Below are 20,477 nucleotides of genomic sequence, written 5' to 3' on the forward strand. Positions count from 1 at the left end.
TCTATTATCTAACTTCTCCATGACCATGGGAGTCAGAGATTGTTCAGAGACATCAGGGGTACAGGGTGCTTCCATCAGCCTCCCCATGCCCTGTGCAGGGAGCCCATGGATAAGCTCTTGATTTTGAACTACAGAAAAGTGGGTGCTGCAGTGTCAGAGCCCTCTTTGGAACAAGCTCTTCATGCACAGGCCAGTGTTTGATGCTGGATACTACCTTGGATCACAGGCATCATTTTTCTGACCTTGCCACTCTGCTCTTCCCCAAGCCTTATCCACTGTGCTCTTTTAGTAACCAAAATGCCAATGACTAGGAGAAGGGTGTGGTTTGAACTGACAGTGTTTAAAAGCAGCTCAAGTGACGGTGCCTTTTTCCTACAACTAGATCAGTCACCCTCCAAAGAATACTGGCAAATTCCCCCTTTCTCAGCGTATCAGCATTGTTACAGGACTGCCTACCACCTTGATATATGCCTTGATATAGGCAGCACTGTGTTGATAGCTTTTGTTGCTGGAACTATGCGATTGTGTGTGTGATGGGATGGGAGTGCTAGACTGAGAGTGTAGGAGTGCAGAAGATGTTGGAGTGTATTCTGGGTGTGTGATTGTGTGTAGAGTTGTGTCTAGGTAGATGGGTGTTTTGTGGGGGATTTGTAAGTAATGAAGGGCTAGAGAACCTTCTGCTTCCTGAGCTGGTTGAGGACATTGGTTGATAAATGCTGACAGTGAGCACATGCATGTTGGAAACACAGGCTGAAGCTACTTAAGGCATGTTAATACTTAACATTGTTTATGTGAGAGGAAATGAGAAATATCACAGTATTTATTGAGTATGCATATATTTTGGGTTGAAGGTATTTCCTGGGCTAGGTTATTTTTGCAGATTTGTGTCTCTTAACCCTTATTTTTACTAAAGTTTGGAAAACAGAAATAGCTATGGCTGTGGATAACTTCCCCATTAATAAAAGTGCTAGTCATTAAATGCTACACATTTCTTCTAGATCTGCTCTATAACAAAAGCATTGAGTCTTTTAAAACTAGTTGTATTTTTTTTTTTAGAAGAAAAAGCAGTATAATTTATTTTGGTGCTGAGTATGAGGTAGCATGAGCAATTCGTTTGTTTAAGACTAGGTAAGGCTTTTCCCTAACATCAGTTAGCACTGACTACAGCAACAGTGAACAATTCTTCCAGTATGCACATTTTGAATTTTTCAATTTCTGACACCCCAACCCTCCAAAAAAAAAGCAAACCAAAACCAAGTGCAGATTTGTTCACACAAATATTTATTTCTTTTTATAGCAAAGGAGTCACCTTTCACACTCTGAGCATGACTTACATGCCCAAACTTGAACTTGTATTCTGACTTGCTATCTCTTGGATTCCTCAGTATCTAATGCTACTGCAGTCGAAGTCCTTAGCCACAATATGTGTTTGTTTTTCTCTTTTTCAATATAGCTTATAGTGAATTACAAAATGATATTTGGTTATGATTTGTCTTTTGGGAAATTGTCCTCTCTAATGCTGTAAAGGCAACACCTAAATTCACAGGACCATGTGCACAAGATATATTGTATTATTCCCATTTTACATCTGGAATAGCTACAGTACAAAAATACTGAATGTCTGGGTCAAAGATTAAGTTATCAGTAAAGGCAGCAGGGGTACCTATAAATTCTACATCAAAGTTCTTTAGGTGCCTTGACTAGTCAAGATTCCCTTATTAATAATCCTGTCAGACTATTTATAGGAAATGTATCCACAGGAATGGTAAGATGTAAAACATTTCTAAATATATCTAGTAAAATCAAATGACAATTATGCCATTAGTTAAGTTTGCCAGACAATGTTTTGCCAAAGGTAGTTTGCCAAAATACATTTCGCTTGAAGGAAAAGGAAACATCCTGAGCATCTGCATACCAGACTCTATAAAAGTCTCTTTGGAGTGCTGTGCCCAGTCTTGCAGAAAATTTCAAGGTAAGTGTATGGCTTCTGTGAATGTCTGGGTAAAACATAGACCTTTTTATTCTATTTGACTTCCTTTAAGCCTTGACTATCCATTTCTAACAGGGAGTGTCTCTATCAGCAGCGGTGGTTTTTTTGTAGATTTGAAGGCAGCATTTTTACCTTAAGCTTATATATTAGCTAAGGTATCTGTGTAACACAATCCAAAAGATTAAGATTTCTAAAAAGCAGAAAAAGCAATAATGACTTTTATATCTATCGTAACACAAGATGATACAACCATATCTAGTAAATTTTCCAGTGAAAACCTACTATTTGCTATTGGACAAGGAAGTCAAGAGACTCTCAAGTAATGTTAAAAAAATAAAAATCAGATTTATTTAATATGACATCTCTCTTATGGCAGTGTCCAAATTCACAAGAGTTCACAAAATTGAAATAATACTGCTAAACTGTACTACAATACTGCAACACTAAAGAAGTGTTCTATTCTTTGTTGCATACCAAGATATCTAAGGATTAATTTCAGAAAACTATCCAAGTATTTTTAAGAATGGGAAGTTTAAATCCAACTTTTTACTTACTTATATCCATTTAAATATTTGAATAGATCAAAGTGAAAGAGAGATCCTCTTCCACACAAAGCTGTTCAGTCACTAATTCAACATACCTTCTTTCTTACAGAACACTCTGCCGACTGTGACTCCTGCATAAAGTGCAGCCATGACGGCTCCGGACGCTGACATGGCTGCCTTTGGGGAGGCGGCTCCTTACCTCCGAAAATCAGAAAAGGAGAGAATTGAGGCCCAGAACAGGCCTTTTGATGCCAAAACATCGGTCTTTGTGGTGCATCCTAAGGAATCCTTTGTGAAAGGGACAGTCCAGAGCAAAGAATCAGGGAAGGTCACTGTCAAGACTGAAGGCGGAGAGGTGAGGAAAGATCTAGGCTTAAAAACTGTATGTAATTCCCACTGTCAGCTTTACGCTGACATACATGTATCTCTTTCTCCATCTGACAGACCATGACCGTGAAGGATGATCAGGTCTTTCCCATGAACCCTCCCAAGTATGATAAAATCGAGGACATGGCCATGATGACCCACCTCCATGAACCCGCTGTGCTGTACAACCTCAAAGAGCGTTATGCAGCCTGGATGATCTATGTAAGTACCAGCAGCAGTCTTCCTCTGGGTAGCTGGGAGGAACTGTTCTGCTAGGCTAAGTAGAAGCCAACATACTGTCTCCCTTCCCCACAGACCTACTCGGGTCTCTTCTGTGTCACCGTCAACCCCTACAAGTGGCTGCCGGTGTACAACCCGGAGGTGGTGTTGGCCTACCGAGGCAAGAAGCGCCAGGAGGCCCCTCCACACATCTTCTCCATCTCTGACAACGCTTATCAGTTCATGCTGACTGGTGAGAAAATGGCAGCATCTTCATCATGATATAATATTTGGGGTTATTTTAAAAAGAAAAAAAAATTATTGTAAACCTCAGCTTGAGCCTTTAATTAGTTTATTTTAGCAGTTGCTCATATTATTCATGAAAAACAGTTCTGTCCAAATAATTTCTGAAAGTCTAATTGATAGCATGCAGACAAGAGCACTGAAATAGTTAAAGAATAATTTGTAAAATTAATTGACTTAGGTGTAAAAATATTTCCCCCCTACCTGTTATGAGATTTGATTTGCTCCAAATCTGGCAGAAAATATTAACAAACCTGTGAACAAATGATTTAATCTCTACCAAAACTGTATTGTTTTGGCTTCATGGAGACTTTTTTGAAAAAGCAAAGGAACTGATTTCAAGTGTTATTCTGATATTTTCAACTTCTTGGGAAATAATAACAGCCGAAATCCCAGAGAAGTTGCACCATCTGGAAACAGTGATAAATGCCTTCATTTCAAATTAGCTGTTAGTTGCTGCTCTTGTATTACAGATTTGCTTCTTAGACATTAAAATTACTTGACCAGAAAGGTCTAGAAGTCTGTGTACCAAAATTGCCATATACAGAGGGGAGTCAGTGATTTTATGATCACACATCTACAGTCGTTTCATGATTCCACAAGGACATAACTGAACATCAGAGAATGATCATGTTGTCTGTTTAAAAAGTACTGAATATTGGATAAAAATAGAATGGCAATTAGAATGGGGTTTGTTTTTCTCCTTTTCTACCTCTGGATCAGGTTCATGTATAACAAGTAGTTTGGCATTTTTATTTACATTTGTTATCTTTCTTTCCTCTCTTCAGGCACTAACTAGTGCCTTAAAGAACAGGCTTGTAAAGAAAAAAACAAATAATGAGCAGGAACATACTTGAACAAAAAATACTGAAAACAAAAAGAGCCCACATTCTTTCCCACCTCAGAAATCCATTCCTTTGAATTCACTGGTGAAAAGGAAAAGTAAGAAAAAGAAAAAAGGATGAAAAAGATAATGTTTAAAGATTACCAACATTGACTAAATCTTTACATTTCTACAAATAACTTAATCAAGGGATAGATGAGAATTCTTTCGAGACATACCATTAGTGGTTACAATCCTTCATTACTTAGAGATAATAATTAATCAGACATCCCAAATGACATTTTGATAAAAGCAAAATGTATAAACTGATCTTGGATTGCTAAATGGTTTGAGGATTCACTGATGTATAGTTATGATTGAAGAACCTTAAAAAGATACAAAAGAAAAGTGATATTAATCTCTGTGGATTCTACAGTGAGTTCTTTCATGCCAAAATCTTCCAATATCTATAACAAACTTCACGGAGGAAGATAAGCCTCCACTTCTTGCAATAACAGGCATTCCTGCCTCAGTATTCCTTCAGCGATTATGTGAGAATTAGGTAAATCAAGAAAAAAATGTCCTCTTTCAATGACCAAAAAGGGAGTTTAAATGAACACCCCACAGGTGAAAAGAACATTGAAGAAATATAAACTTGATCACTCCAGCTGTCTCTATATAGCACATAGGCTCACAAAAAGCACTGATGTATTCAAAACACACATTGTGTTGTGTATTACTCAAGGATGCCACTGACAGCATGTTTGTTTCTGCCTTTTTCACAGATCGCGAGAACCAGTCGATCCTGATCACGTACGTACATTCTCTGCCCTGGTCCCTGTGGGCTTCCCTGGTGCCACGTACCTCCTGCCTGACCACACGCTCTCTGCTTCTCTCTTTGGCTGCACAGCGGAGAATCTGGAGCAGGGAAGACTGTGAACACAAAGCGTGTCATCCAGTACTTTGCAACAATTGCAGCGAGCGGGGAGAAGAAGAAAGAAGATCAGCCAGGCAAAATGCAGGTGAGTCAGGAAGAAGAGACCCAATGCTTGGCATGTGACTGTGGTGCCAACTAAATACTGTAACTGGATAATTGTCATCCTGTAGGGATTGATTGAGAATGAAATTATTAATTAATAAATACCAGCTTGAATCAACACTTTCCTTTGTTCCTGACATGATTTTTGGAAGGATAAGCAGAAACAATTATCACCCTGCAGGGAACGCTTGAGGATCAAATCATCAGCGCCAACCCGCTGCTGGAGGCCTTTGGAAATGCCAAGACTGTGAGGAATGACAACTCCTCACGTTTTGTAAGTTGTTGCTTTAGACAAAATCTTTCCCACTTATTACGTGACACATGATGGCCCTACCAGTATTGTCCATAAAGGAGACATGAAAAAAACCCATCCATGCTGAAATGCTGCTGCTTGTCCTTACAGGGCAAGTTCATCAGAATCCACTTTGGGGCCACAGGCAAACTGGCTTCTGCTGACATTGAAACTTGTAAGACACTCTCGTGGCCTTATCCCTTTCCTTCCTAAGTTCCCACCTCTGTGTGCCTTCCTGTGCCTGAATCTTTCTCCTTTCCTTGCAGATCTGCTGGAGAAGTCCAGAGTCACTTTCCAGCTCAAGGCAGAAAGAAGCTACCACATATTCTATCAGATCATGTCCAACAAGAAGCCTGAACTAATTGGTAGGAGGGATCATTATGACTTTGTAAGAGTGATCACTGAGAAACAGTTCCCTCTATTACCTGGTTGGCAAAACTAAGCCTGTGTCTTGCTTCTTCCTGTTTTCAGACATGCTCCTCATTACCACCAACCCTTACGATTTCCACTATGTGAGTCAAGGTGAGGTCACTGTTCCCAGTATTGATGACCAAGAGGAGCTTATGGCTACAGATGTAAGTACTATGAAGAGAATATTTTTACTGAGATTGTTAATCTCAGTTTGGCAATCCTATGTATTAGTAGCTATACCTATATTACTAAGCCCTTATTATTTATACAATATGTAATAATATATTACCTACATAGAAATGTATATTAACTATATGTACTATATATATACTTAACGTGTATTACGTAATATAGAATCTTAGAATAGTTAGAGTTGGTAAGGACCTTAAAATCGCCAAGTTCCAACCCCCCTGCCATGCGCAGGGACACCTCACACTAAACCATGTCACCCAAGGCTCTGTCCAACCTGACCTTGAACACCATCAGGGATGGAGCATTCACAACTTCCTTTGTCAACCCATGCCAGTGCCTCACCACCCTCACAGTAAAGAACTTCTTCTTTACATCCAATCTAAACTTCCCCTGTTCAAGTTTTAACCCATTGCCCTTTGTTCTATCACTACAGTTCCTAATGAAGTGTGTCCCCCAGCATCCTTATAAGCCCCCTAAATATATTGACTTTTACCTATATATATGATATAACCTAATAGGGTAATATTAGGTTATGTAGTGTTTTTGTTGCATTGCTTCAACTATAGAGTGCCATTGACATCCTGGGCTTCAGTGCTGATGAGAAGACAGCCATCTACAAGCTGACAGGAGCTGTCATGCACTATGGTAACCTGAAATTCAAGCAGAAACAACGAGAGGAGCAGGCAGAGCCTGATGGCACTGAAGGTAACAGTAGATTCAGCAACTGACTTGTTCAAATAAATTCTCTGTTTCAGAAAAGACCTGTTGGCCCCCAAAGACAAGACTTTCTTGGCCAGAGTCACCAAATAACACACTGAGGAAAAGCTTTCCTGATCATGGGAAATACCTTTATTTTATGCAATGGTACATCCCAAACACACACAGCCTTAAGGCAGGAACACAGAATCTCTCTCTAAATTATTCAACCACTACATCACGATGATGTGCAATCCTACGTTTTGTGAAATAAATCCCACATTCTTTCATATGCAAAAATCCACTTTCCACAGAAATCTGTTCCCCATATTCCTCATGTATTCCTAGAGGTTTTGGGATTTCTTCTGGGAACTTTCAGATTCAAACTATTCCTATCCAAGCCATATCTGAGCTTCCTTTCAAAGAAGGACATCCTCTAGAATTAATATTCCTTCCCAGGCCATCTGTATGAGCCAGACCATTGCTTTTCCATAACTAGAACATGGACAACAGGGCTGTTCACATTGACCAAATTCTAGCCATTGTCCAAAGATAAATGCTTATCTCTCTCTCACCCTCTGTAGTGGCTGACAAGGCTGCCTACCTGATGGGCCTTAATTCAGCTGAGTTGCTCAAAGCCCTGTGTTACCCCAGAGTCAAGGTTGGGAATGAATATGTGACCAAAGGTCAAACTGTTGAGCAGGTAAATAGAAGACAGTTTGAAAATGGCTTCAAAAGTACTTAAGCATTCTTCATTGGTCCTGGGGGTAACTCTGGTCCTTTCTTTTCTGCTGTAGGTGAACAATGCAGTTGGTGCCCTGGCAAAAGCCGTCTTTGAGAAGATGTTCTTGTGGATGGTTGTTCGTATCAACCAACAGCTGGATACCAAGCAGCCCAGACAGTACTTCATTGGTGTCCTGGACATTGCTGGCTTTGAAATCTTTGATGTAAGAAGCAAGGATTTGGCACCGTAGTCAAGGGAGGAGTCATGAGGACTCAGAAACACACTTCTTTTTAAAAAAGAATCAGAAGTTTATTCTCCTCATCTGCGGTTTTCTAGAAACCCTTCCCACTTCACTGTCACAGTAGTACCCTCAAATGGATCTGCCCACCAACACTTGGATTCTAATGTTATCATCTGATAGAAAAAAGCTCTGCTTTCTGACAAATGATCTCAGAGGCCCTTGAGCTTGCAAAAGTTTTTGGTTCTGCAAACAAAAAGTCAGCTCTAGGACACAGGTTCACACAGATGTGGGCCAAAAATGTGGAAAAGCTAAGGAAAGGGTAGTGCTCTGGGAAAGTTCACAGCATGTTTCCTCTGCTGTGAAAGCAGTCACGGTGCTAGGATGTCTGTGCCACAGTAGAGAAACCTCCAGTTTGTTGATCTAAGGGCAGAGATTTGCTTGGCTGGGACACTGAGAAGGCTTCCACTCCCTGGGAGGTCAGAGGGCTGAGACACCTACATGATAATGCAGCTAAGATTACTGAAGGAAACACATGCTGTAACAGTTAGGAGTGGTGTTTCAGCTGAGGAACTTCAAACAGCACTAGGATTGTGCTAACCAATATTTTTGGTGTTTGCTGCATACTGAGAACCTGTGTTCCTCTCCTTGCTTTGGGCAGTTTAACAGCTTTGAGCAGCTGTGCATCAACTTCACCAATGAGAAACTGCAACAGTTCTTCAACCACCACATGTTTGTGCTGGAGCAAGAGGAGTACAAGAAGGAAGGAATTGAATGGGAGTTCATTGACTTTGGGATGGACCTGGCTGCCTGCATTGAGCTCATTGAGAAGGTAACCTTTCCATACAAGTGTTCAATGTATAATGGAATTCTGTGCTTTCTCTGAGCCAGATTCAGTTCAGTAAGACCTCACAATCAGATATTCAGTGTCAGGTAAACAAACGAGTTTGCACTGAAATGTATTTTCATCTGGGTAATAGACGTTAGTAAAACACAAACCTGTACCATCACTCCTGCGTTGCCTGTTTTTCAGGCATGGAACGGGTAGGCTGGATTCTCACCAACAGACTTTCTTAAAACAAACTGGGATCGCTCCCCTTTCTGGAGACTCAAACCGGAACTCCTCCACAAACAAATTAGGGACCTCTTGTAGCTATTGTCCCAGTAATTTTTCCGTATACCACTTCTCCCTCTATTTCTACTCCCAGTTCTAACCTGAATTGAACCGATGTTTTTACCAGTTCCATGAAGATAGGCTGCAGGTACGCAAGGGAAGGCAGAAATAACCTTCCTGAATGAGAACAACTCCTAATAATCATAGGACCTGATCCAGGCTGAGATGCTACCTGCTACATGCTCATACCTTTGATGTTCATAGAATATGCTTCTTATCATTACAAGATTTCTCTGTCACTGCTTGTGTTACTTTCCAGCCCATGGGCATCTTCTCCATCCTGGAAGAGGAGTGCATGTTCCCCAAGGCAACTGACACCTCTTTCAAGAACAAGCTCTATGACCAGCACCTGGGCAAGTCCAACAACTTCCAGAAGCCAAAGCCTGCCAAAGGCAAGGCTGAGGCCCACTTTTCCCTGGTGCACTATGCTGGCACAGTAGACTACAACATCACTGGCTGGCTTGAGAAGAACAAAGACCCTCTGAATGAGACTGTCATTGGGTTGTACCAGAAATCATCTCTGAAGACTCTGGCCTTACTCTTTGCCAGCTATGGTGGAGCAGATGCAGGTCAGCTTTGTGAAAATTGTACTTTCAGTATGAGACAATGTTGACACGGAATTCAGGCATTGAACACTGAACATTCAATGCTGTTTTGCATTCTGTAGTTTCCAGTATGCACCAATCATATTTGAATGTTGTTTTATTTTCTGTTCTTCCATTTGCCCATGGCAGGGTGGTTGGAACTAGGTGATCTTAAGGTCCTTTCCAATCCTAACTATTCTATAATTCTATGATTTGCAGATGCTGGTGGTGGTGGTGGTGGCAAGAAGGGTGGCAAGAAGAAGGGTTCTTCTTTCCAGACTGTCTCAGCTCTTTTCCGGGTACGTACAGAATTCATTGTGTCTTTGAAGATGGAAATCTTTTACCCTGAATCTGAAAAGTCTATTTCAGTTTCGGAAATCAGTGAATTAGACTGTTATAACACCACAAAAATTCTACCCCGATATTTGTATGAACTTTCTTTTATTTCAGGAAACAATTACATTGTCAGCCTCCTGGAATTTGCTTGTCAGTTGTGTTAGGTACTTTTTTTCGATCTAGTTATTGATATTGATTTTTATATTTCCCCAACTTCTTCCACCTGTCTTTCTCTTGATATTACTTTCTGTGAATTCTCAGTGAAAAACTCCAGGGGATGAAGTTCACCTACTCATACTGGGAGTGAATTCCACAACAGCTCAACTCCCTTAAAGCCTTCTCTGGAGAATTCGGAGATATTTTCTATACATGTTTTACATATCTATGAAGATTTTCAGTATGCACACATTGTAGAGTTTAAAAATAATAGATTAGATCTCATAAGCAACGAAAATTTCCTGGAGAACGGAAAATTTTAAGGCAATGTTTTCATTTCATTGGGGAAAGAGAGTGGCTGTTAAATTACAACAAATCAATGATTTTTGACCTGATTTTTCAGCTAGGTTTTCAAGGTTACCATTTGACTGTGGTGGAGATATTTAGGGAGACTGAATGACTACTAAAAATGTCAGATTATATGGGTTTTAAAAATAGTCTGTCAATTTAAAAAAAAAATTTATTTAACTGCCAGATAAGATGCTAGTCACATGTAACGAAGAATACATATCAACCACTTAAAATGCTAGACTAAATATCACAAGAAGCACCAGCTAGAATGAAAGCTGGGAAATGTCAGCTGTATATTTATATAAGGAGATCAAGCTAAAGTAATACTTTACCATTACTCTACAGAAGAATTTTAAAGCCATAAATTTAAAGTATCCTTTTGGTAGTATTGCAAGATGCTTTAGAGAAGACAGGTCTGCATCCTGAAACGCTCAGTTTGGTATATCCACTATCAAGCTTCCAGTGCTATACTCTTAATAATACAAACTTCATGATCTCACAGGAGAACTTAAACAAGCTGATGGCTAACCTGAGAAGCACTCACCCCCATTTTGTACGATGCATCATCCCAAATGAAACAAAAACACCTGGTAAGGGGATCTAATAGGAGAGAAACATGAGCAGCAGAAGCTCTTCTGAGTGTGAAACAGTTGGGTAGTCACTAATGGTGGTCATTGTTAGGTGCCATGGAGCATGAGCTGGTGCTGCATCAGCTGCGTTGTAACGGTGTGCTGGAAGGCATCAGGATTTGCAGGAAAGGATTTCCCAGCAGAGTCCTGTATGCTGACTTCAAACAGAGGTAAGAGTGCTCCACATTTTTGCCCATTCAGACCAACTGAAGAGCCCTGAGTATCACGATATACTCAAAACATTATGCTTTAAATTAGTAATGATTTTTCCCCTGACAGTTGATGTTGATATGACATTGATGAGATCAGGATTCTCTGGAACTTAATGTTAATAGTGAAAACACTCTCCCTATCCTGTTGTGAAATGGTGAACTGTCTGCAGGAATGAGACTGGTTTTGTAAGAAGGCTGTCGGTTTTAATCAGAATGGCAGTTTTGTTGATGAGCATTTCTCCATGTTCTGTTTTCTTCTGCAGATACAGAGTGCTCAATGCCAGTGCTATTCCAGATGGACAGTTCATGGACAGCAAGAAGGCTTCAGAGAAGCTTCTTGGGTCTATTGATGTGGACCACACCCAGTACAGATTTGGTCACACCAAGGTAGAAACCAGGCTTTTGTTAAAAGTTCGTCAGGGAGCTCTGCCAGGGGGAGGGAGCACAGGAAAAGAACACATCTAGCAGTGTAGGGGCCCAAACCCTTAGTATTCAAGCAAAGCAACTGGGGAAGACCCTGTAATGGTAGTAGCATTCAACCAAGATTCCAGATCATCAGGGAGGTTTACGACAATAAAAGTCTGAGGTAACACCATAAAGCCTGATTTTCTATGTTGGCAAGGGTCAGATACAGATAGGTTAACAAGGCCCAGGCTTTACTCATTAATTCTGGACATGCTCACAGCAATTGGAATAATCAAACATCAAGCCAGGAAGAGAGTTTGCACATCGTGGTAGATCTTACTAGGGTCCATGACCATACATAAGTGTGGTTGTGGCTGTGGCTGATCTGGAAACCAGAACTCATACCACATAGTTCAGATGGGGACTAAATGCTTATTGTTTGGGAGGGGGCCCAAGCTAAGGCTGCCCATGCCCTAATAGTAAGATCTACCAGGAACCTGAAAGGCTCTGTGCCTCTATTCTGTACTACTATACAATGACATGATGCAACATTTCCTTTCTCAAGGTGTTCTTCAAAGCTGGGCTGCTGGGGCTCCTGGAGGAGATGAGAGATGACAAGCTGGCAGAAATTATGACCATGACACAGGCCAGGTGCAGGGGCTTCCTCATGAGGGTGGAGTACCGGAAAATGGTGGAAAGGAGGTAGACATTTCTCATACTGAGTTTGTTCTCATGGAGCATGCCTAGTTTATCCCAACAAAGCTATGCAAAAGCCATGTGAATGTAATTTCAGGGAATCCATCTTCTGCATCCAGTACAATGTCAGGTCATTCATGAATGTGAAGCACTGGCCTTGGATGAAGCTGTTCTTTAAGATCAAGCCCTTGCTGAAGAGTGCAGAATCTGAGAAAGAGATGGCCAACATGAAACAAGAGTTTGAGAAAACCAAGGAGGAGCTTGCAAAGTCTGAGGCAAAGAGGAAGGAGCTGGAAGAGAAAATGGTGGCCCTGCTGCAAGAGAAAAATGACTTGCAGCTCCAAGTACAGGCGGTGAGTACCACTGTTCACTTGTCCCAAGGAAAAGAATGACATACACTGAGGATGCCGCTGACCCTAAGCAGAGACTTGCAGAGAGCTGACTAACATGCAGTAGGACACAGTCTAAATCACACACTGTAAGGTACTCTGATGTGGAGTAAACTGGCATTGCCAAGGGCATGTTGAGACTCATGGCAGCTCCACATGAAACTCAGCATTCCTGCTATCTGAGGAAAGATCCAGGTAACACTTTCCAGCATGTAATCCAGAGCAGAAATATCTCAACTGGAAGGGAAGTATCTCCATGTAACTCAGCTTTCAAAACAGTGTATCTGTCTAAAGGCAAACATGACTTTTCCTAGTTAGAGCTACACCAGAAAGCTGTTATTACTTTCAGAAACATGGCTACTTCTCATTCAGGCTCAATTACGGAAAGGCAAGTTCTTAACAACAAATGCAGTGATCAGACTAAAAGCACTGGAAATGCTAGGCGTGGAGCAAAAGAAAAGCAGAAGACAAGCTGATAGAAAAGGCAAGAACTCTATTGGTCTTACAGTAGTTTTAATGCATGTAGAAAACTGATAAATATATTTCTCAACTAAATTTAGTTATTTTCAATTTAGTTGAGTTATTCTCAAAATTGGACTCCAGGAAAGGTCTTACACTTGCTGGAGTAGAAGGCCAGGTTCAGCCCCCATTTTAACACATGCCTACTTAGGAATGGAAAGACAAAGGGGTGAAACACTGCAACCCACAAAAACCTGTGTCTCCCCACCAGGAAGCAGACAGCTTGGCTGATGCTGAGGAGAGATGTGACCAGCTCATCAAAACCAAAATCCAGCTGGAAGCCAAAATTAAGGAGGTGACCGAAAGGGCTGAGGATGAGGAGGAGCTGAATGCGGAGCTGACAGCCAAGAAGAGAAAACTGGAGGATGAATGTTCAGAGCTGAAGAAAGATATTGATGACCTTGAGTTAACTTTGGCCAAAGTGGAGAAGGAAAAGCATGCCACTGAAAACAAGGTACACTCATGGGGAGAGACAAAAAGGCTGAAGGGACAGGTGCTTCGCACGTCTGCCTGGTAGCCTCAGAACAAAGCTAGGTATGGAGCACACCAGCAGCATCACAGTGGGACAGCCCAAATGAAAAACACGCTCGTGGCTAAACACTGCAAAGTGAAAAGGTCCCTGTGCTAGCAGTCAAGTCTTCTACAGAGAATGTTTTCTCCTTATCACTAGGTGAAAAACCTCACAGAGGAGATGGCAACCCTAGATGAGACCATCGCCAAGCTGACAAAAGAGAAGAAAGCCCTCCAAGAGGCCCATCAGCAGACACTGGATGACTTGCAAGTAGAGGAAGACAAAGTCAATACTCTGACCAAGGCTAAGACCAAGCTGGAGCAACAAGTGGATGATGTAAGCACCTGTGTAGTTAAATGAAAAGGGAAAAAGTAGCCAGCAGGGTACTAATGTCCTTGTTTGTTTCAGCTGGAAGGGTCGCTGGAGCAAGAGAAGAAACTGCGCATGGACCTTGAGAGAGCCAAGAGGAAACTTGAAGGAGACCTGAAGCTGGCCCAAGACAGCATCATGGATTTGGAAAATGATAAGCAGCAGCTGGATGAGAAACTGAAGAAGTAAGTGTGGTGTGGAGCATGTGGGTGTTGGGCTGCTGTGCTTGTCTTTTTTCTTTCAGCTCTAACATGGTTTTCTTTGCCCAAAGGAAAGACTTTGAAATCAGCCAGATCCAGAGCAAAATCGAGGATGAGCAAGCCATGGGCATGCAATTACAAAAGAAGATCAAGGAGCTGCAGGCAAGTCTCTGTTCCTTGCCCCTCTCACAAAACCTCAGGTAAGGTAGGAGGAGAGCATGGGTGTGAATGGTCCCTGGTATCCCCAGGCTCGTATTGAGGAACTGGAGGAGGAAATTGAGGCAGAGCGAACCTCTCGGGCAAAAGCAGAGAAGCACCGGTCTGACCTCTCAAGGGAGCTGGAGGAGATCAGCGAGCGCCTGGAAGAAGCAGGAGGGGCTACAGCAGCTCAGATCGAGATGAACAAGAAGCGTGAGGCCGAGTTCCAGAAGATGCGTCGTGACCTCGAAGAGGCCACGCTGCAGCACGAAGCCACGGCTGCTGCCCTGCGGAAGAAGCATGCAGACAGCACCGCTGAGCTTGGGGAGCAGATCGACAACCTGCAGCGAGTGAAGCAGAAGCTGGAGAAGGAGAAGAGTGAGCTGAAGATGGAGATTGACGACCTGGCCAGTAACATGGAGTCTGTCTCCAAAGCCAAGGTACACAATTGCAGTAGAACATGCTCACAGTGACAAGTTATAGGCTGCTTCTACCATGACATTCTCATGAAAAAAATGTTACCTTCTGTGAGAATAAGGAAGCGGACAGCTGTTCAGCACTGGTCCCTCTCTGTGTTTCGTCTCTAGGCAAATCTGGAGAAGATGTGCCGCACCCTGGAAGACCAGCTGAGTGAGCTTAAAACTAAGGAAGAGCAGAACCAGCGTATGATCAATGACCTCAATACTCAAAGAGCCCGTCTGCAGACAGAATCAGGTAAGGGACATCTTCATTCCTGAGGTACAATGGGAAGACACCAAAGGGTGAAAAGTGACAACTGGTGTTAACTCTCAGGCCGTTCTTGGTCACATGGGTTCATAGCCAGAAACCGTCCTGTTCTGAACACTCCAGTTACTTTCTTTCAATTCACCCTTCCAAGGTGAATATTCACGCCAAGTGGAGGAAAAAGATGCTCTGATTTCTCAGCTGTCCAGGGGCAAACAAGGATTTACCCAACAGATTGAGGAACTCAAGAGACATCTAGAGGAAGAAATTAAGGTATGGAAGTACCCTTGTGTCCATAAGCTGCATCACCCTCAGAAGCATCTGGAGAACCCTGTCTGATCTAAGACTGGTTCAGTATCCTTTCCCAGACACATGGAATGCTGAAGGGAACACCAGTAATGAATTTACCTCAACACCTAAGCTAGAGGGGGATTGGAGCATGATTTTGATGCTGGACGAAGTCATCCACAAGGCTCTCATTGGGTTCTGACGATAGTCTCTAAGACAGGAGTCATCCTGTCTTAGGTCCAAACATTTACAGAAACAGCAGGTTGCTGTCCCCAGAGTACCTCTCACTGATACATCCTGATTCTCCAGAGCATATCACTGTAGGCTTTGTTAGCTGGCAGGTTTACATTGCCTGATTATAGTTGTGTTCTAATTTCCCTGTCAATTTCACTATCAAGAGACTTTCAAGTTACAAAGTCCAATGTCCCACAGGCCAAGAATGCGCTGGCCCACGCCTTGCAGTCTGCTCGTCACGACTGTGACTTGCTCCGGGAACAGTATGAGGAGGAGCAGGAAGCCAAGGGAGAGCTGCAGCGTGCCTTGTCCAAGGCCAACAGCGAAGTGGCCCAGTGGAGAACCAAATATGAGACAGACGCTATCCAGCGTACGGAGGAGCTGGAGGAGGCCAAGTACGTGGCAAGTGGGTTATAGAGAGAACTGGAGAACACTGAGACTCTGCAGGGAGATGGGAGTCTCTGAAACCGGGTTAGGAGAAGGGAGGAAAAAAAGGCTGGGATGTCAGGTAATTGTGGTAGAGGTCAGGGAGAGAAAGAGAGAGAGACAAAGTGACCTGTGGAAAAGTTGTAGATTGGAAAGAGAAATGTTGTTTTCATGGCTAGAATGGTTAAGACAGGCCTAATAATCAGTAGGTGCTGGGACACAGCTGTGGCAAACCCTTTAACCTGCAGCTGTACTTGCCACATTGCAGGAAGAAGCTGGCACAGCGCCTGCAGGATGCAGAGGAACACGTTGAAGCTGTCAATGCCAAATGTGCCTCCCTGGAAAAGACAAAGCAGAGGCTGCAGAACGAAGTGGAGGACCTCATGATTGACGTGGAGAGATCAAATGCTGCCTGTGCAGCTCTGGATAAGAAGCAGAAGAATTTTGACAAGGTCTTTTAGACTCCAGACTCGGGGCTCCTGGGCAGAGCATCCCCTCCTCATTGTCACAAGTGTACTGACACCCTATTTCTCTTCAGATCCTGGCAGAATGGAAGCAGAAGTATGAGGAAACACAGGCTGAGCTGGAAGCCTCCCAGAAGGAGGCCCGCTCTCTCAGCACAGAGCTCTTTAAGATGAAGAATGCCTATGAGGAGTCCTTGGACCACCTGGAAACGCTGAAGCGCGAGAACAAGAACTTGCAGCGTAAGTGCCTGGCCCTCTGCTCCTGGCAGGGCTTTCTCAACACCCACCAGTACCCGCTGCTTCACGTGGGTCTGTGCCTGCAGGTGGGCAAAGATGCCTGTCACATTGGTGTGTGAGGGCCCTTCCCATTCTGCTCTGTGCCTGACCATGCCACTGGTCCTTGTTCCCACAGAGGAGATTTCTGACCTCACGGAGCAGATTGCAGAGGGAGGAAAAGCGATTCACGAGCTGGAGAAAGTCAAGAAGCAGGTTGAGCAGGAGAAATCTGAGCTCCAAGCTTCACTGGAGGAAGCTGAGGTACACACATAGCTAATAATTGTGTCCAGTTTGACTGTATGGTAAGAGTTATCCACAGAGATGTCAGGAAAGCAAGCTTTGATTTGTGAAGTGCTGCAAAATAGATTACTTAGAAAAGAAGCAGTAGTTTAAGTCACTGTTCCTGCTGACTTGTCCAGGCCTCCCTAGAACATGAAGAGGGAAAGATCCTACGCCTCCAGCTTGAGCTCAACCAGGTCAAGTCTGAGATTGACAGGAAGGTAGCAGAGAAAGATGAGGAAATTGACCAGCTGAAGAGAAACCACCTCAGAATTGTGGAGTCCATGCAGAGCACCCTGGATGCTGAGATCAGGAGCAGGAATGAAGCCCTGCGTCTGAAGAAGAAGATGGAGGGAGATCTGAATGAAATGGAGATCCAGCTCAGCCATGCCAACCGCTTGGCTGCTGAGGCACAGAAGAATCTGAGAAATACACAGGGAGTGCTCAAGGTCTGTTCAGCAAAGCTACAAAAAGAGATACAACATCCCTGACATTCTTGACACACAAGCTCACACTTCCACCTTGTAATTTCTGGTGCCTTTTTTACAGGATACTCAAATACACTTGGACGATGCTCTGAGGACACAGGAGGACTTGAAGGAGCAAGTAGCCATGGTGGAGCGCAGAGCAAACCTGTTGCAGGCTGAAGTTGAGGAGCTACGGGCAGCCCTGGAGCAGACGGAGCGGTCCAGGAAATTGGCTGAGCAGGAGCTTCTGGATGCCACTGAGCGCGTGCAGCTCCTCCATGCTCAGGTCAGGCACTCTGCTGGAAATTAATCCTATCAGCAAGGGACAGCTCAGAATGTGGTTGCTAGACATTGAAAGTGGTTACTATGCAATCTCTTAAAGCAACGTGCTGTGTTAAAGCTTTTGCAGCCAGCCACCTATGTCTGGTTTGCTGCTATGGCTCCAAAGGTGACTCTTGCATTAACTGTCCTAAACAATAGTTACGCTTTAAGCAAGTGATATTGAGGGATTAGTTCTAAAAGTACAACTTGTGTCTTTTCTGTGGTACAGAACACCAGCTTGATCAACACCAAGAAGAAGCTGGAAACGGACATTGTGCAAATCCAGGGTGAGATGGAAGATACTATCCAGGAAGCCCGCAATGCTGAAGAGAAGGCCAAGAAGGCCATCACAGATGTGAGTTAGGAGCTCCTTTCATTGCTGATGGTGGATGTATTCTCCCCCAAATGTCTCCAGACCCAAAATGGCTTTGACCCTTTGATCTCCTCAGGCGGCCATGATGGCAGAAGAGCTGAAGAAGGAGCAGGACACCAGCGCCCACCTGGAGAGGATGAAGAAGAACCTGGACCAGACAGTGAAGGACCTGCAGCTCCGTCTGGATGAGGCCGAGCAGTTGGCACTGAAGGGAGGCAAGAAGCAAATCCAGAAGCTGGAGGCCAGAGTGCGTAGGGCTGGTGTTTGTGCAAGAGTGAGCATGTCTCTTGGAGAGATGGCAGGGAAACTGCAAAGATGGGCTTGTGATTGCAGGTGCGGGAGCTGGAAGGGGAGGTTGATGCTGAGCAGAAGCGCAGCGCTGAAGCTGTGAAGGGTGTGCGCAAGTATGAGAGGAGGGTGAAGGAGCTGACTTACCAGGTAAGGCAGGTGGTATCCTTGCTCTCGCATCAAATCTCATCTTGCACACACCATCCCCAAAGGGAATTCTTAACCTCACATGATGAAGAACCAATAATTCATTCTCTTTCCTGCTTACCAACCACTCTAGACTGAGGAAGACCGGAAGAATATTCTCAGGCTCCAGGATCTGGTGGACAAGCTGCAAATGAAAGTGAAATCTTACAAGAGACAAGCAGAGGAGGCTGTAAGTGTTGCCTGAAGAACAGGCACCTTCCATCGGGGCAGTGGGCTCAATGCCATGATTGTGACTACCAGGATAGGGTCATGAAAGAGACTACTGAGGCACATAAGTCTTGGCCATGCCATTTGTTTTCCTGTCAGGAGGCCTTTCTGATTTCTGTGCACCTCGGAGTAGTCAAGGATGAACTGAGGGAAGTTCTGTAGCCTGTGTTATACAGCTGTTCAGACTAAACAATGCCAGGTGCCACATCCACTGATTTCATGAATCTCTGCTAGTTATCAATATCAGAAGGCTTCAGGATCTTCTTCAACCTGAAATGTTATATTTTTTGCATGAATTAGTGGGAGGATTAGCACATACATGACAAATTCCAGTGATGAGATTTCTCCTCGATTGTGACACTGCTGGTGACGCTTGTCACACTAGTGTCCTGAATAAGGGAGGATGAGGAGGTCTATGTAAGGCTTTTGTGTTGTGGGTGGAGGATGAAAGGTTGTACCTTCCCCAGGGAAGAGCTGTAGCTTTTCAAGGCTGAGGTGCAGGAAACCCCTGCCCTGTGCTGCTCACCACCAACTCCCTCTCCCTGCACAGGAGGAGCTGTCCAATGTCAACCTCTCCAAGTTCCGCAAGATCCAGCACGAGCTCGAGGAAGCCGAGGAGCGGGCTGACATTGCTGAGTCCCAGGTCAACAAGCTCCGAGCCAAGAGCCGGGAGTTTCATGGCAAGAAGATAGAAGAGGAAGAGTGAGCCTGTCATGAGGCAGCAAAGTGACTGAGTGCTGCACAAAATGTGAACGTCTTGGTCACTTTCTTCTTTATTTTAGATTTGTAACCACTTCAATATGTAGGGAATAAAAAGTAGATTACTTCTGTTCACACCATGACTACTAGTTTTATTTTTTTTTCTCTTTTTACTGGTGTACTGCTGTGTCATTATCCTTTGGGTACCATTTTGTCTTATAACCTTTGTGTAGCTATCTTAGGATCCAGCTTTTTGTCATCTAGTTCCTAACTACTTATTCTTTCTCTATTACTTTAGTGAGTGATAAAAAGAAAGTTGCCAGACTAAAATATTTTTAGTTGGTGGTATTACAAATCCATTTGTTTTCTGTCTATTTTCCATTTGTTCAGTGACCAGAAAAAAATATCTTGGTAGAATCCAATAAGCAAACCTCATAACATTCATACACAGAGACACATTATTTTGCATAGACTTTACATATTTGATATAATCATTTCTCTGTATAAGAGATGAGTACTCTATCATTATAATAGGACTTCGAGGGGGTTTTAAAATAAAATATTAAACTACATTTATGATTAATGTGCTGAACTTTTATGGTGGTGACTGAATTTAATAGCAACACCTCAACCTGCATATGTCATTAGGCTGCATCTG

At 43.2% G+C, this 20,477-nt stretch overlaps 1 protein-coding gene across 3 annotated transcripts; it reads left to right on the plus strand.

Moving 5' to 3' along the window:
* The first annotated feature begins 2,683 nt into the window (after positions 1–2,683).
* Positions 2,684–19,948, plus strand: LOC101874270 (myosin heavy chain, skeletal muscle, adult). 3 transcript variants are annotated; one of them, XM_034067699.1, is made up of 38 exons: positions 2,684–2,890; positions 2,980–3,123; positions 3,217–3,373; positions 5,032–5,059; positions 5,157–5,313; positions 5,467–5,559; positions 5,689–5,752; positions 5,844–5,942; positions 6,049–6,152; positions 6,747–6,885; positions 7,461–7,579; positions 7,674–7,823; positions 8,500–8,670; positions 9,272–9,581; positions 9,816–9,895; positions 10,942–11,029; positions 11,121–11,238; positions 11,544–11,667; positions 12,251–12,387; positions 12,479–12,734; positions 13,501–13,743; positions 13,960–14,136; positions 14,209–14,354; positions 14,441–14,531; positions 14,618–15,007; positions 15,155–15,281; positions 15,445–15,563; positions 16,011–16,207; positions 16,507–16,690; positions 16,777–16,942; positions 17,115–17,239; positions 17,398–17,706; positions 17,807–18,010; positions 18,275–18,400; positions 18,495–18,665; positions 18,752–18,856; positions 18,987–19,082; positions 19,671–19,948. In XM_034067699.1, exons 1-38 carry the CDS (start codon positions 2,684–2,686, stop codon positions 19,824–19,826), a joined length of 5,877 nt encoding a protein of 1,958 aa, XP_033923590.1. In that variant the 3' UTR covers positions 19,827–19,948. The 3 variants fall into 3 exon arrangements, with proteins under 3 accessions (XP_033923590.1, XP_033923591.1, XP_033923592.1); XM_034067700.1 differs by having other exon boundaries at positions 5,157–5,268; positions 9,272–9,590; XM_034067701.1 differs by having other exon boundaries at positions 5,157–5,268.
* The last annotated feature ends 529 nt before the right edge of the window (positions 19,949–20,477 follow it).

This window comes from Melopsittacus undulatus, chromosome 11, assembly GCF_012275295.1.
Source record: "Melopsittacus undulatus isolate bMelUnd1 chromosome 11, bMelUnd1.mat.Z, whole genome shotgun sequence".
In the NCBI taxonomy this organism is placed as follows: Eukaryota; Metazoa; Chordata; class Aves; order Psittaciformes; family Psittaculidae; genus Melopsittacus; species Melopsittacus undulatus.